Source organism: Podarcis erhardii (assembly GCF_964252035.2).
Source record: "Podarcis erhardii genome assembly, chromosome: 14".
In the NCBI taxonomy this organism is placed as follows: domain Eukaryota; kingdom Metazoa; phylum Chordata; class Lepidosauria; order Squamata; family Lacertidae; genus Podarcis; species Podarcis erhardii.
In genome coordinates, this window is record NC_138503.1 from 44,220,236 (window position 1) to 44,234,811 (window position 14,576).

Consider the following 14,576-nt stretch of genomic DNA (forward strand, 5'->3'; position numbering starts at 1 on the left):
AGAGAAACCATAAAGGTGAGCAGCCCGTGAAGAGATTAAAGGGCAGAAACACCTGTGCCTGGCCAACTACATTGTAAGTATACAGCTTTGTCTCTAAGACTGAGCTATTATCTATTTACCTGTGAACTATTTCCCTGCCTGGAAAAGCCATGGAAGGGACTAAGGGAGCAAAACATCTCTGAGTAGTAAGCATTGTGCTTCTTCTCTAAGGTGAACCTGTTATCTATTTATCGGCTATCCTTTTACCTGTTACTGTCCACAATACAAGGATGATTAACCATTTTAAGTGAAAATATTCCACCCTTTCCATTTTCAGCTGGGGTCCTTATTTCTCTCTCTCATCTCCATCTCTCATATCTGTGCATCTCAAAATACAATGCTGTTTTGCGCAAAAATATGTAAGATACATCAAATATGGAGGTAGGCCTGAGTCAAAGAGGGGTCCATATGCTCGGTATGAGGACAAGGTTTATCCAAACATGGGACTCAGTTAGACTGCTAAAGAAAAAGCAATTTATATGTCTTGTATATGCAATATAACGTTGTGCCACCAGATGGTGATGCAGAGTCCCATATATCTCCACCTGTTTTCCCTGTTTAAATTTACAACGCTTTAAACTGAAACGCTTCTTTGATGTTTTCTAGATCCAGCCATGCTTATGCTGATTGTGTAGACAGTTTTAAAGATACATATTAATAGGTTTTGTCTTAAAGCCGAATGCAATGCCCCTTGCTTTTTCTTCTCTCGTATCTCTTCCGTTCCCTGAGTGAAAGGGTGAGCTCGCTTGCCTTGTTATAGCACTTTGCTTTTTTGTCTTTTGGGACAGATTAATATGAGTATCAGCGACATCCTCAGCCCTTCTGATATTGCTGCTGCAATCAGAGACTGTCAAGGTAAAATTGTCTGTGTAACTAATCTAAGACCTGCATCTAAAACACATTTATACCACTCTAGCAGACATGGCTTACTCACAAAGAATCTTGGGAACTGTAGTTTCCCTCTCACAGAGCTACAATTCCTAGTGCCCTTAGCAAACCACAGCTCCCAGGATTCTGTGGGTGAAGTGATAGGCTTTAAATGTATGGCAAGAATGTGACCCAAAGGTCCATTAGTTCAGGAATGGGGAATCTATGGCTCTCCAGATGTTGTTGTACTATAGCTCCCAAAATTCCTAACTTGTCCATAGTGGCTGGGGTTGATTAGGCTTTGATTCCAACAACTTCTGGACAGCCACACAGGCAGGCACGGTCCAGGAGGTTTTGTCACTGTGGGCAAAACACCCTGCTGCCTCCCCCTGCCCAGCACTGTCCCCCCACAGATCCAAGCACCCTCCCTGCCCCCAACATTGCATCTGCACTGCTACCCATCCTGCCGCTGCAACTACAGCCTTGCCTATGTCAGACCCTCCAAGTGTCCCTGTTTTCCAGGGACAGTCCCATGTTTACAGAAGCCATCCCGGTTTCTGATTTGATCCTGGAATATCCCAGTTTTCCTAAGAACATCCCTATTTTCATGGGAGAAATGTTGAAGAGCATGGAGTTACATGATCCCCGAGCCAAGGAGATAAGTAACCGTACAACTTTTAGAAGACATCTGAAGGCAGCCCTGTATAGGGAAGTTTTTTTAATGTTTCGTATTTTATTGTGCTTTTATATATGTTGGAAGCTGCCCAGAGTGGCTGTGGCAACCCAGTCAGATGGGAAAGTATTATTATCCTCATCATCATCCCTATTTTCACCAGAGAAATATTGGCGGGTATGTCACAGCTGCATGCAGGCTGCTGCCGCAACACAGTGGCAGGGGTGGGGGCAAGTGTACTGTGGCGGCAGCAGAAGTGGCGTGAGCAGAACCACAGCATGGCTGGCAGTGGTGCAACAGTGGCAGTAGGGTGGTGGTGGGGCAGAGGTCAGATCTGCCCCTGAGGCAAATTCTTTCACCTCACCTCATGGCCACAGGTTCTCAGTCACTGACCTAACCCAAGATGCTGTCTTCCACCATATTATTGTATTTCCATTTGTAGTCTGCTTCCTCTCCGAAGATGAGGTTAAGCGCTCAAGGTAGTAGTTAGCCGGATGCTGCCAGAACATTGACTAGCAGGACATCCCCTACCTATAGTTTGCTCCCAGCCCTAGACAACAGAAAAAGCAGGAGGGCATCCAAACACAGCAGTAAATGAAGTATAATACACATTGCCACCTAGAGGAAGGCCTCCAAGAGACCTTGAAGTCCAGAGTCTTAAATTACCTAACTACACCAGTGTTCTGAATACACAGGTTCCAATTCAGTTATTTTATGTATGTCTCATCATTGTATTTGATCTGTGTTTCATTGGTAAGTTCATTTTGTGAGCTACTTATGTTATTTTTCTCATTAAACAGCCTGTAGGTTTTTCTAAGTTAAATAAATCCCTGCAGCTGCTATTTTGAAGGATGCAATCACACATTTAATGTATGGTATGGTTTGGTTTGGTTGCCAAGCTAAGGCCCGGGGGCCAGATCCGGCCCAATCGCCTTCTAAATCTGGCCCGTGGACGGTCTGGGAATCAGCATGTTTTTACATGAGTAGAATGTGTCCTTTTGTTTAAAATGCATCTCTGGGTTATTTGCGGGGCATAGGAATTCGTTCATTCTTTTTTTTCCAAAATATAGTCCAGCGCCCCACAAGGTCTGAGGGACAGTGGACCGGCCCCCTGCTGGAAAAGTTTGCTGACCCCTGTCTTAAAGAAACCAGCTCTGGACCCCACACTCCTAAAGAAACCAGCTCTGGACCCCCTTATCAACCAGTCACAAATCTTTCCTTTGGAGGGAAGGTGGTGGAGAGGACTGGGCAGGAGGTATCTCCAAGCATTCTTGGACACCACAAATTTCTTAGATCCTTCCCAACCAGAATTCGGGTCTGAGTGGACGTTGGTCACCCCGATGGATGACCTTTGAAGAGAGGGGGTGGGGGAGTATGACCCTGTTCCTGCTTCTTGATCTCCTGTTGGTTTTTGAGTACCTTGACCACGGGATCCTCCTGCGGAACTGGCACCGTTACAGGTGCCACACAATACTTACTTTGCAATTGTAATAAATTGAACTTTTCGTATGGCAACATCCAACACTTTGGAATTCCCAGCCTACTGACATCAGGCAGGCCCCTTCACAGCACAGTGGAACCTTGGTTCTCGAACTTAATCCGTTCTGGAAGTCCCAAAACGTTTGAAAACCAAGGCGTAGCTTCTGATTAGCGCAGCCCCCCCCCCCCCCGAAACAATAGCCGACAACCGCATCAGACGTTTGGCTTCCGAAAAACGTTTGGAAACCGGAACACTTACTTCTGGGTTTTCGGCGTCTGGGAGCCAATTTGTTCATCAACTAAGCCGTTCAAGAACCAAGGTTCCACTGTACAGTAATCTTTTCAGCACCTGCAAAAATATATATTTGTTTAGGCAGGCCTACCCAGATGTGTACAATGTTGCTGTGTGTTTTTAATCTGTTTTCACCTTATTGTTGATTTTAATTATTTTTAAAAAATGTTTTTAATTGTTATTTTGAACTGTTTTTGGCAATGATTTCGTTGTTTTATTCTGCTTCGAGGTTTGGTGTTTTTAGTTTTGGGGGGTTTTTTATAGTCAAGCAGTATATAAATTTTATGAAACAATCAAATAAATAAACCATGCCAAATACAGAAATGCATTAAGTCTGATCCACTCAACAATGGATCCCTCGCAGAGATAATGCAGTGAGAAGCAGGCATGTGTGAAAGAAATCTTAAAATGCCACTTGTAAGCGCACACATGCACAGAACCCATAAGAGGATCTGAGCAACTTTTGGAGACAGGATGCATAGGTACAAAAAAAATGACCATCTTCATCTGTATTCCAAGCTCCTAGGTAACAGCAGCTTTCTTTTTCTGTCTTAGCTCCAGATAGTTTCAACTACAAAAAATTCTTTCAGATAAGTGGCATGTCCAAAAAGAGCAGCAGCCAACTGAAGGATCTCTTCCGCATCCTAGACAATGATCAAAGCGGCTACATTGAAGAAGATGAACTGAAGTGAGGCTCCACCTCCCCTTTGCTCTCTTTCTCTGACTTTTGAAGTTGCCTAGACATCTCTCTTCCTTTTGTGTTTCTCTCATTTCTTTGGCGCGTCCTTGGTTTGAATATAAAATACCGTATTTTTCGCTCTATAAGACGCACCAGACCACCTAGTTTTTGAAGGAGGAAAACAAGAAGAAAAAAATTCTAAATCTCAGAAGCCAGAACAGCAAGACGGATCGCTGCGCAGTGAAAGCAGCAATCCCTCTTGCTGTTCTGGCTTCTGGGATAGCTGCGCAGCCTGCATTCGCTCCATAAGACGCATACACATTCCCCCTTACTTTTTAGGAGGGAAAAAGTGAGTCTTATAGAGCAAAAAATACGGTAAGCATGAACCATATTTAACAGACACCCTGTGCACTCTTTCTGGGTACTATGCCTATAAAGCACATTCTTCTCCCTTGAAGAATTATGGGCACTGTGGTTTGTTAAGGGTTGCTGGGAACTGTAAACACTGGAAGGGAAACCACAGTGCCCAGAATTCTTTGAGAGAAAAAATGTGCTTCAAATGCGCTTCAAAGACACAGCCTAAGCCCAGCGGCGGAGCAAGCCAACCGGGCGCCTGGGGTGGTGTGTGTGCCCTGCGCCCAGGGACAGGGGTGGGGCCAGTCAAGGCAGGATGCTCCATGGGGCCTCCAAGGAGTCTGCCTGCCTGAGGGGGGGCAGCGGGCGAATCGTTTGGGGCAGCGCGGAGCCTGTGGGCGCCCAAGCCACCACGTCACTCACAGGAGAGACACCTGGCTTGGGCGTGCTGCAGGCCCTGCAGTGAGTGCCGCTCAGCATTTTGTCACCCCCCTCAGTGGTGTGGTGTAGTGGTTAAGAGCAGTGGACTCGTAATCTGGTGAACCGGGTTCGATTCCCCGCTCTTCCACATGCAACTGCTGGGTGACCTTGGGCTAGTCACACTTCTCTCTGAAGTCTCTCAGCCTCACTCACCTCACAGAGTGTTCGTTGTGGGGGAGGAAGGGAAAAGGAGATTGTTAGCCCCTTTGAGACTCCTTAGGGTAGTGGTAAAGCGGGATATCAAATCCAAACTCAAACTCAGACCGCCCCCACTGCACCCCCTTCCTCCGCCCCTGCCTAAGCCCCACTGGACACAGCAGGGTTTATTTTTGAATAAGCATGCAAATTATTGAACCGCTCAGAATGATTTCCTGGGGGAATCTGCTAGTAGTCACTTCTACCATAAAACCTAATCAGCTTGATTTAAAATAGCACTCCTATTGCAAGAAATCTTTAAAATGTGGGAGGTAAAAAATGCCTATTCATTTGCATCCCACCCTATGTAACAACATTTTTTTAAACTGGGGGATGAGGAATCTGTGGCCCTATATACGTTGCTGGAATCCAATCACCATCAGACCTGGCTCAGGCTGATGGGAGTGGAGTCCTTGAAGACTACAGGTTCTCAATTTCTGCTTTAGTTCCTTGCTCCTCCGACCATTCTCCATTTGGTAAAGTTGGTGCCCAGCTTCCCTCCTCTCCACCGCCACCGTCTGTCAGGGAGAAGAAAATCTCCTAGGCAATGGGGATTAGACAAATTTGTAGGGGATAAAGCTACTGATGCCTCTTTGTTCCAATGAATATATTACCTCCAGTTAGTGTCATTGGAAGTGAACTTCTGAATACCATGTGCTGAGGATCAAAAGCAGGAGAGTGCTTCTGTCCTGCCCTGGCCTGAGATTGTCTGAGGCAGAGAGTGGGGTTTCATCAAGTAGGATTTGTTGCATAGTCTTATCTCCTCTCCTCACATTGAGAGTCCCTGTCCTCAAATACTTCCAACTCATGGTCTGATTCGGAAAGCTCAGGGGGGACCACGATTCAAGCAGCAGGAAAGGAGCAAAGTGGGTGTGATTTTCCTCCTGAGTTCTTGCACACTTGCCTGTTCATGCTTAGCTGTGGTTTGGCCATATATTTAAAGCACTCTGATCAGTGGCGTAGCGTGGGTTGTCAGCACCGGGGCAAGGCAAGTAATTTGCGCCCCCTAACCCGTGGATTTGTGCCCCCTAACCCTAACCCCCAGATGTTGCGCCCGGTGCGGCCGGCCCCCCCTGCACCCCCCACACTACAACACTGCATGCAACAGCTGCTCTCTGAGGACATTGCCTTTGATGCCACAGATTTATTTATGTTTGTTTATTACATTTATATGTCACCTTTATATTCCAAGCATATCAACGTGGTGTACATGGTTCTCCTCCTCCCCATTTCATCCTCACAACAACCCTGTGAGGTAGGTTAGGCTAAGATGATAACTGGCCCAAGGTCACCCAGTGAGCTTCATGGCTGAGTGGGGATTTAAACCCTAGTCTCCCACTTCATAGTCTAGCACTCTAACCATTGCGTTCCCTTCATTGGTCATTTTGTACCTTACAGCCTTTGGCCAAAGCAATTACTATTTTGGGAAATGTAAAGCTAGGCACTGTAACATCAACATAGCTTCCTTACATTGTCATAACTTGGAGTTATTCTGACATATGCAGCAATCATATCCTGCCAGTATAACTTGAGGATAGAATTGCCCCATACATAGGAGCCAACTCCTAGGGGCTGAGGTCCCTTCCCCCCATAAAATATTTGAGGGCCCCCACAAAGTTAATGGGCATTGTCATTCAAATAGTGTGTGTGTGTGTTGCATCATGTGATCGATTATGCAGGGCTTACCTGTCCCCACCCTCATGTTTTATCCAAGTTGGCACCCCTGGTTCCATATATTAGTTAAACCATACTGGGTGCAAAACAGATTGCATATTGCACCCAGGGCTGTTGGGACAAAAAGCAAATTGTGTCTGTTCCCCCATTTAAAAATAAAAGCCAGAGTTGTTTGGGAAAGCAAGTCCCCTATGCAGCAGAGAGCAGAAGTAAAGAGATATGTGGTAGTCGTTATGTTGGCAGAGATAAATTTAGCTGTTGCCCTAGTCAAGAGAAGCCAAATTGCCTAGCGAGTCTTAGTGTTTAACCCACCTAACCTGCAGAAGCTGGATCCCCTTGCTACCCCCCCCCAAAGCATAAGAGAGGGACTCCCAAGAAGGTGAAGCGGGACTTCACCCCAGGGTATCTCGGAAGCCCTCGAGGCAGCAACGCTTCCACTGCCTGGAAACAGCAGGAAGGGAGAGCGCTCTTGTGCCCCGGTCCTGCTTCGAGTGCTTCTCATTGACGCGTCTGCTTGGCCACTCTAGGTGGGCCCTTGTGGCCTTGATCTCTGTCTGTAGAATTGGAACAGATGCGGCTGTAACGTAGTGCCTGGCTATATACGTATATATATGTATATATATGTATATAGCCAGGCACTACGTTACAGCCGCATCTGTTCCAATTCTACAGACAGAGACTCTCACCTAAGAGATCTACAGCAAACCTTTTTAGAACTAAAATACCCAACAGAAGAAGTTAGACAACAGATCAACAGAGCCAGACTGATACCCAGAGAGAACTTGCTGCAAGACAGACCCAAAAAAGAAAATAACAGAACACCTCTAGTCATCACATACAGCTCCCAAGTTAAAACAGTACAACGCATCATCAGAGATCTGCAACCTCTCCTGGACAATGACAGTTCTCTTTCTCAAGCTCTGGGAGGAAGACCTTTCATTGCCTACAGACAGCCACCCAGTCTTAAACAACTCCTAACCCACAATAATACTACAACCAGACCTAACACGGACACTGGCACCAGAGCCTGCAATAAACCCAGATGCCAACTTTGCTGCCACATACACCCGGACAACACCATTACTGGCCCCAACAACATCACACATACCATCTTGGGACTATTTAATTGCTCATCGTCTAACATTGTGTATGCCATAAAATGCCAACAGTGTCCTTCAGCTCTCTGTATTGGACAAACAGGCCAGACCTTACGCCAAAGAATAAACGGACATAAATCGGACATCAGGAATCACAAGACAGAGAAACCAGTAGGAGAACACTTCAATCTCCCAGGACATTCTATACAAGATCTCAAAGTAGCTGTTTTACTACAAAGGAATTTCAGAAATAGACTGGAAAGAGAAGCTGCTGAATTACAACTTATCACCAAACTTAAAACCATGGAGAAACCTGGTCTGAACAAAGACCTTGGATTCTTATCTCATTATACATGACAAAGCCATTTTTCACCTTTTCACCCCTTGCTTTTTCCTGTAAGACCTATTGCAGTCGTTAAGAGTCGTCAACAGGCTCATCACAGCTATCTGCCAATCACCCATTCCCACCACCCTTCTGAGTAATACCCCTCCCCACCTTCTCACTATATAGAAGGGTCTGGAAACTTCTGTTTCAGTGTATCTGAAGAAGTGTGCATGCACACGAAAGCTCATACCAAGAACTGACTTAGTTGGTCTTTAAGGTACTACTGGAAGGAATTTGTTTTGTTTTGGTATCTGAAGAAGTGTGCATGCACACGAAAGCTCATACCAAGAACTGACTTAGTTGGTCTTTAAGGTGCTACTGGAAGGAATTTGTTTTGTTTTGACTATGGCAGACCAACACGGCTACCTATCTGTAACCGAAGGATGGGCGTGTTTCGTCCCTGATCCGGATGAGATCAAGGCGCCGGCAACGCGAAGGAGGCAGGGGAGAAGCAGGAGCAGGCCAGCCGGGGCTGCTCCAGACCCCCCTCCCATCGCTGCTGGAGGGGTCATGGAGGCACTGAGCCCGGGAGGCGGGTAGCCAGCCAGGGCGCACCTACCCAACCTCGCCGCGCCCAGGCGCGCTGCTCTCTCCAGCTTCCTCCCGGCCGGGCCAGCGGCTCCACCTCTTCCTTTGCCTCTTTGAGGCACTTAATTCCCAGCAAGCGATTAGCAGGCTCGGATCGGATCCTGCGGCAGGCGGCGCCTCAACCTCCTCCTCCTCCCGGCTTTGCTGCTGCTGCTGCTGCGCGGCTCTCTTCCCTCCACCGATGGCGCGCTGCGCCTTGGAGAGGTTCCCGCTTCCTCGAGGGGGGCCGGCCAAACGGAGACGACGACCCCCCACCCCAACCAAGCCTCGATTGCTTGTCCTTTCCCTCTGGACTCGCGCCCCCCCAGATGTTGCGCCCGGTGCGGCCGGCACCCCTGGCACCCCCCACGCTACGCCACTGACTCTGATACCACTTTAAACAGCCTTGGCTATCCTCAAAGTAATCTGGGAGCTGTAGTTTGTTAATGGCACTAAGACATGGGTAGGCAAACTAAGGCCCGGGGGCCGGATCCAGCCCAATCACCTTCTAAATCCAGCCCGCAAACGGTCCGGGAATCAGCGTGTTTTTACATGAGTAGAATGTGTCCTTTTATTTAAAATGCATCTCTGGGTTATTTGTGGGGCATAAGAATTCGTTCATTATTATTTTTTTTCAAAATATGGTCTGGCCCCCCACAAGGTCTGCAGGACAGTGGACTGGCCCCCTGCTGAAAAAGTTTGCTGACCCCTGCGACTAAGAGTTGCTATGAGACCCTCACAGAGTTACAATTCCTAGAGTGGTTTAACAGTAAATCCCTTCTCACAAGAAAGGCTGGGAAATTGTAGCTCAGTTTGGGGAATAGGGGTCGCTTAACAACTCTCAACACCCTTAACAAACCACAGCTCCCACAATTCTTGGGGGACTTAATTCCATGACTACTTAAAGCGTTGTCACAGTGCTTTAAAGTTTAAATGTGTGATGTGAATGTGCTCTTAGTGTTACGGCAAACTAGGTCAGTGTGTAACTGAGGTTAACAAGGTTTCGTGTTGCTCAGGACTCCTCTTCAGGCAGCTGTACATTCAGTGGCATTCAGTTGTGTACCCTTTATTCTTCCCTTACTAGGTTTTTCCTCCAGAGGTTTGATAGTGGAGCCCGAGTGTTAACAGCTACAGAAACCAAAACCCTTTTGGCAGCGGGAGACCACGATGGAGATGGGAAGATTGGGGCTGAAGGTACGAATGTGGCTGATATTGAATGGTCCAGCATAGGTTAATCCTGTCACCTCTATCCACTGTTTCTGCCGCCTTCCCTTTCTCCTAGAAACTGCCTGACTGGCACCCTCTGTGAGATTAGTGCTAAGCACAAATGCCCCAACAACCAAATATATGGGCCGGCCTTCATCTCTCCATGAGGGTAGGCTCTTTCACCTATTGGTGATTCCATTCTGCAAGTAGAAACTGGCTCCTGGGGGGGGGGTCTGACTTAACAGACTTTTTCATGTTCTGCTCACTCTCATAGTGAACTAGGTCAAAGAGCCACGACCAACTGGGTATGTGGCTCTTAAATTCCAGGGAAATAGCTCTGCCCCATAGTCTTCCTCCCTCAGCCACCCATGCAGTGATTCGACTTAGAAACGTTCCATTTATGCAAATGAAACTTTTATGTACTAAGCCTACCTAATTGCTGCATTATCAACAAGGACAGCTGGGGAGGGAAGGGTTAATCATCTCCTTGTCCTGGTAAACAACACTTCAACAGAGGCTCTTATGTGTGTGTGAGTAAGAAAGCAAGCTTTAATCAAGGTTTGCAATGGTACAAGTACAGGTGCCTAAGGTGAGGCTATAGAGTTCAAGAACAGCATCAGGCATCTGAGGCCAGATGAAACCTATGAGGGGTGTGTGTCTGCTGTCAGCAGCAGGGAAATCACCAAGTTCTTGGTGATAGAATGGGGTCGGCCCCTATGGCTCCACCCGCTGCCCAGCCTCCCCTCATGGGATGCTGGTGGCGCTGTGGTCTAAACCACTGAGCTTCTTTGGCTTGCTGATCAGAAGATCGGCAGTGGGCTCCCATTGTTCTGCCCCAGCTCCTGCCAACCTAGCAGTTCGAAAGCATAGCATTGCAAGTAGATAAATAGGTACCACTGCGGCGGGAGGGTAAATGGCGTTTTTGTGCATTCTAGTTTCTGTCACGGTGTTCTGTTGCGGTTTAGTCATGCTGGCCACATGGCCTGGAAAGCTGTCTGTGGACAAACGCTGTCTCCCTTGGCCTGAAAGTGAGATGAGGGCTGCAACCCCATAGTCGCCTTTGACTGGACTCAACCGTCCAGGGGTCCTTTACCTTTACCATGGCTTGTTGACACCCTCCCCCAGTGCTATGCAATCTCTAGGGGGAGAGGACAGGATGGGGCAAGACAGAGAGACAGCAGAACTGCCCCCCTTGTATTGGGGTACCCATCCTTCCTCTTGGGCTGTTCCCCACCTATGACTTCCTCTGCCTCTCCTTCCTCCTCATCTAACAGCAACTGCAGCCACAGCCTCAAGCCAGTTATCAATTAACATTACAAAAAGGTTCATTCATAGGAATAGGGCCTCTTCCCCCACCCCCAGGATAACTATTGCACAAGCAGGTCGGGGGGGGGGAGAAGGGAGGGGAGAAAGAGGTGGCTTTAATAAAATGGGTGCCTTTATCAGCTGTGGTTCCACCCTTCCCAAAATGATATACGAGCAGAAATACAGGTAGGATTCGAATTGGGTGATGCAGTTCTCTAACAAACAAACAAAATGGTGTACAGAAATGTGCAAACAACACCCCAAGGCGCATTATATTAAGGGAAATTATTTACATTAGGGAAAATGCATACCAATATGCTGACAAATTTTCATAAGGAGCATTACAAACTGATGCAAAGGTCACCTTGAGGCACATGTAAAATGTGGTTTGTAAGTGAATTATTATTAATCATCATCACAAGTGAGAAACCAAAATTGACAAGAGTCACCTGTTGCGACATTTAGCCCAGTTTCCTGATTTCCAAAAGTGGCTATCCAAATGCTTCTGGAAACACCAAAAGCAGGACATTAGGGCAATAAGCTTCTCCCAGTTGTTCTCCACTCAACTGGCAATTCAGAGGTATACTGCTCCTGAATTTGGAGGTTACTAGCTGCACATAGACCCATTCTCCTTGATGAAACCTAGTTTCTGTCCACATAGTCTAAAGGTAAAGGTAAAGGGACCCCTGACCATTAGGTCCAGTCGTGGCCGACTCTGGGGTTGCAGCGCTCATCTTGCTCTACAGGCCGAGTGAGCCGGCGTACAGCTTCTGGGTCATGTGGCCAGCATGACTAAGCCGCTTCTGGCGAACCTGCCAGAGTGGTACCTATTTATCTACTTGCACTTTGACGTGCTTTCGAACTGCTAGGTGGGCAGGAGCTGGGTCTGAGCAACAGGAGCTCACCCCGTCGCGGAGATTCAAACCTCCAACCTTCTGATCAGCAAGTCCTAGGCTCTGTGGTTTAACCCACAGCACCACCCGCGTCCCCCATATAGTCTAGCCTTGTTTAAATTTGTCATTTTTGTTCCCTGGCACTGCAAAGTCTCACTTGCAAAGCTACAAGACTCATAGTCACCAACCTGTAGCACTTCCACAATTTCAGCTTCTATATTCCAATATTTTTCACACCTATTTCATAACTCTCTCGCTGCCATATCTTGTGCTGTCACTACATGAGAGATTGTGGTGTAGACAAGCAACTGTCTGAATTATACAAGTCAGCTTTGCAAATGACTTTTTCCCCCCTTTTGGTGCAGAATTCCAGGAAATGGTGCTCTCCTAAGGCCTTGAAAATGACCACACGTGTCAGGAGAACTGAGGCATCTATAGGAGACGATCTTCCGAAAGCTTGTAAACCCATGAACCCACTGCTAATTTTCTTTTTCTCTTGACTGTGTGTCAATGGTTTATAGATTTAATGAGGTATTGCTACACTAGTTAATAAAGGCGATGTCATGCTAGTGTAGACCTTGGTCATTGTCTCATCAGTCACTGCACTGAAAATTACCTGTATTTTCTTGTTCTTTTGCCCTAGCCTATCCTTCTGACCTAGAGATGGGGCAAATGTGGCTCTCCAGGTATTGTTGAACTACAACTCCCATCAGCCCTGACCATGCTGGCTGGGACTGGTAGAAAGTGGGGTACAACAACATCTGAAGATCATGGGTTCCCCATTCCTGTCCCAAACAATATTCCAAAATGTATAGTGGATATATTATGGTGAGTGTGATTTTTGATACCCAGGCTCAAATCTCAAAATCTATTTTGAAAAGCTCGTGGTCTTAGCAAAGGATGTTCCACAAAGTGGGCTTTGTTGGGGACCAATGCTGTAAAATTAAAAAGCCATTCCCACAACAATTCATGTTTTTGCAGTCAACCTTCATGTCATCATAGACATTAAGATCAGTCCCTATTTCTGGCCCACGTTTCTAGTGAATTACAGTCCTTGCTTTGGTCTCTTATGAATGCCCTGCTTAAATTTTGAATGGTTGCCATTCTTCAGTATGTAATTTCCTCCCCAGGGTCCCTAGACGTTAAATAAGAAATTGCTGGATGTAGCCCAAGCACACTTATTTAATTGCATACACATGAACAATTAAGGCAAAATGCTGTACACAGGCTTTTCTCTTGTACGATGTAGCTGCAGCTAAGCTAACTGTTGGCCACGCAACAGGTAGGTATGAGGGAAAGATTTCATTCAGTTCACATTTAAATGTGACTCTATCAAATTGTCATTTTTCAAAACAATATGAGACCCCCAAACAAAGCCATCCTTTGAAATTCACATGCATCCAATTTTTGCAATGCAGTTCTCCCACCAGATGCTTACAAAAAAATGCATATATGTGGTTATATAATAATAACAATTTATTATTTATACCCCGCCCATCTGGCTGGGTTTCCTCAGCCACTCTAGACGGCTTCCGACAAAATATTGAAATTACATTAAAACATCAGTCATTAAAAGCTTCCCTAAACAGGGCTGCCTTCTTTTAAAAGTAAGATAGTTGCTTATTTCCTTGACATCTACTGGGAGGGCATTCCACAGGGCAGGCGCCACTACTGAGAAGGCCCTCTGCCTGCTTCCCTGTAACCTCATTTCTCACAGTGAGGGAACCGCCAGAAGGCCCTCGGCGCTGGACCTCAGTGTCCAGGCTGAACGATGGGGCTGGTTGCAATGTGCAGAAAAATAAAGCTATTGGTGAAAATACAATACAAAAATGCACTATATTAGGAGAAACTGCATATAAAATAACATAGAAAAAGGTGTTTATCAGGACAAATTTGCACCAAAATGCTTAAGAATTTCCATGAGGATTATTTGCCCCCAAATTACTGCATTTAAGATTGGAAAAATTAGAAACTTAGAAAGCTGCAGGTGAAAGATCCTGCCGTCCCTCATTGTAGGACATATTGCTTGCACGAAGGGGCATCATGTGATGTCCAACAGAGCAACCCACTTGCCCCATCCCTGGTGTCATGCACCTGGCCTAGCCAACCCCTGATGTCCACAGGCTGAGCTCGGAAGAGGAGACCCCAATCATAAGCAACTGCTAATGCACAGGCTTGCTTATGACTGGGCTCCCTGATTGCACTGACATCCTAATTGTATGGAGCCCTTGATTGAGAGCAGCTGTGCACATATAAGGCGTCTCTTCAGATATCTATGCTCAATATGCAGATATCAGGGTCCACGGCTAATCTGGCCATGCAACATGAGAGCTATCAGTCCAGTCATCATGTGATAACCCTTCACATAAATAACCCTCCTTCATATGTTAC

General features: G+C 46.6%; 1 protein-coding gene across 1 annotated transcript; it reads left to right on the top strand.

The window, feature by feature from the left end:
• On the top strand, positions 1–12,576 carry LOC309329679 (parvalbumin, thymic CPV3; the record flags this gene model as incomplete). The annotated part of the gene is made up of 5 exons (XM_081840696.1): positions 1–73; positions 828–894; positions 3,906–4,038; positions 9,866–9,975; positions 12,551–12,576. Exons 2-5 carry the CDS (start codon positions 834–836, stop codon positions 12,574–12,576), a joined length of 330 nt encoding a protein of 109 aa, XP_081696822.1. The 5' UTR covers positions 1–73; positions 828–833.
• Between the last annotated feature and the right edge of the window lie 2,000 nt (positions 12,577–14,576).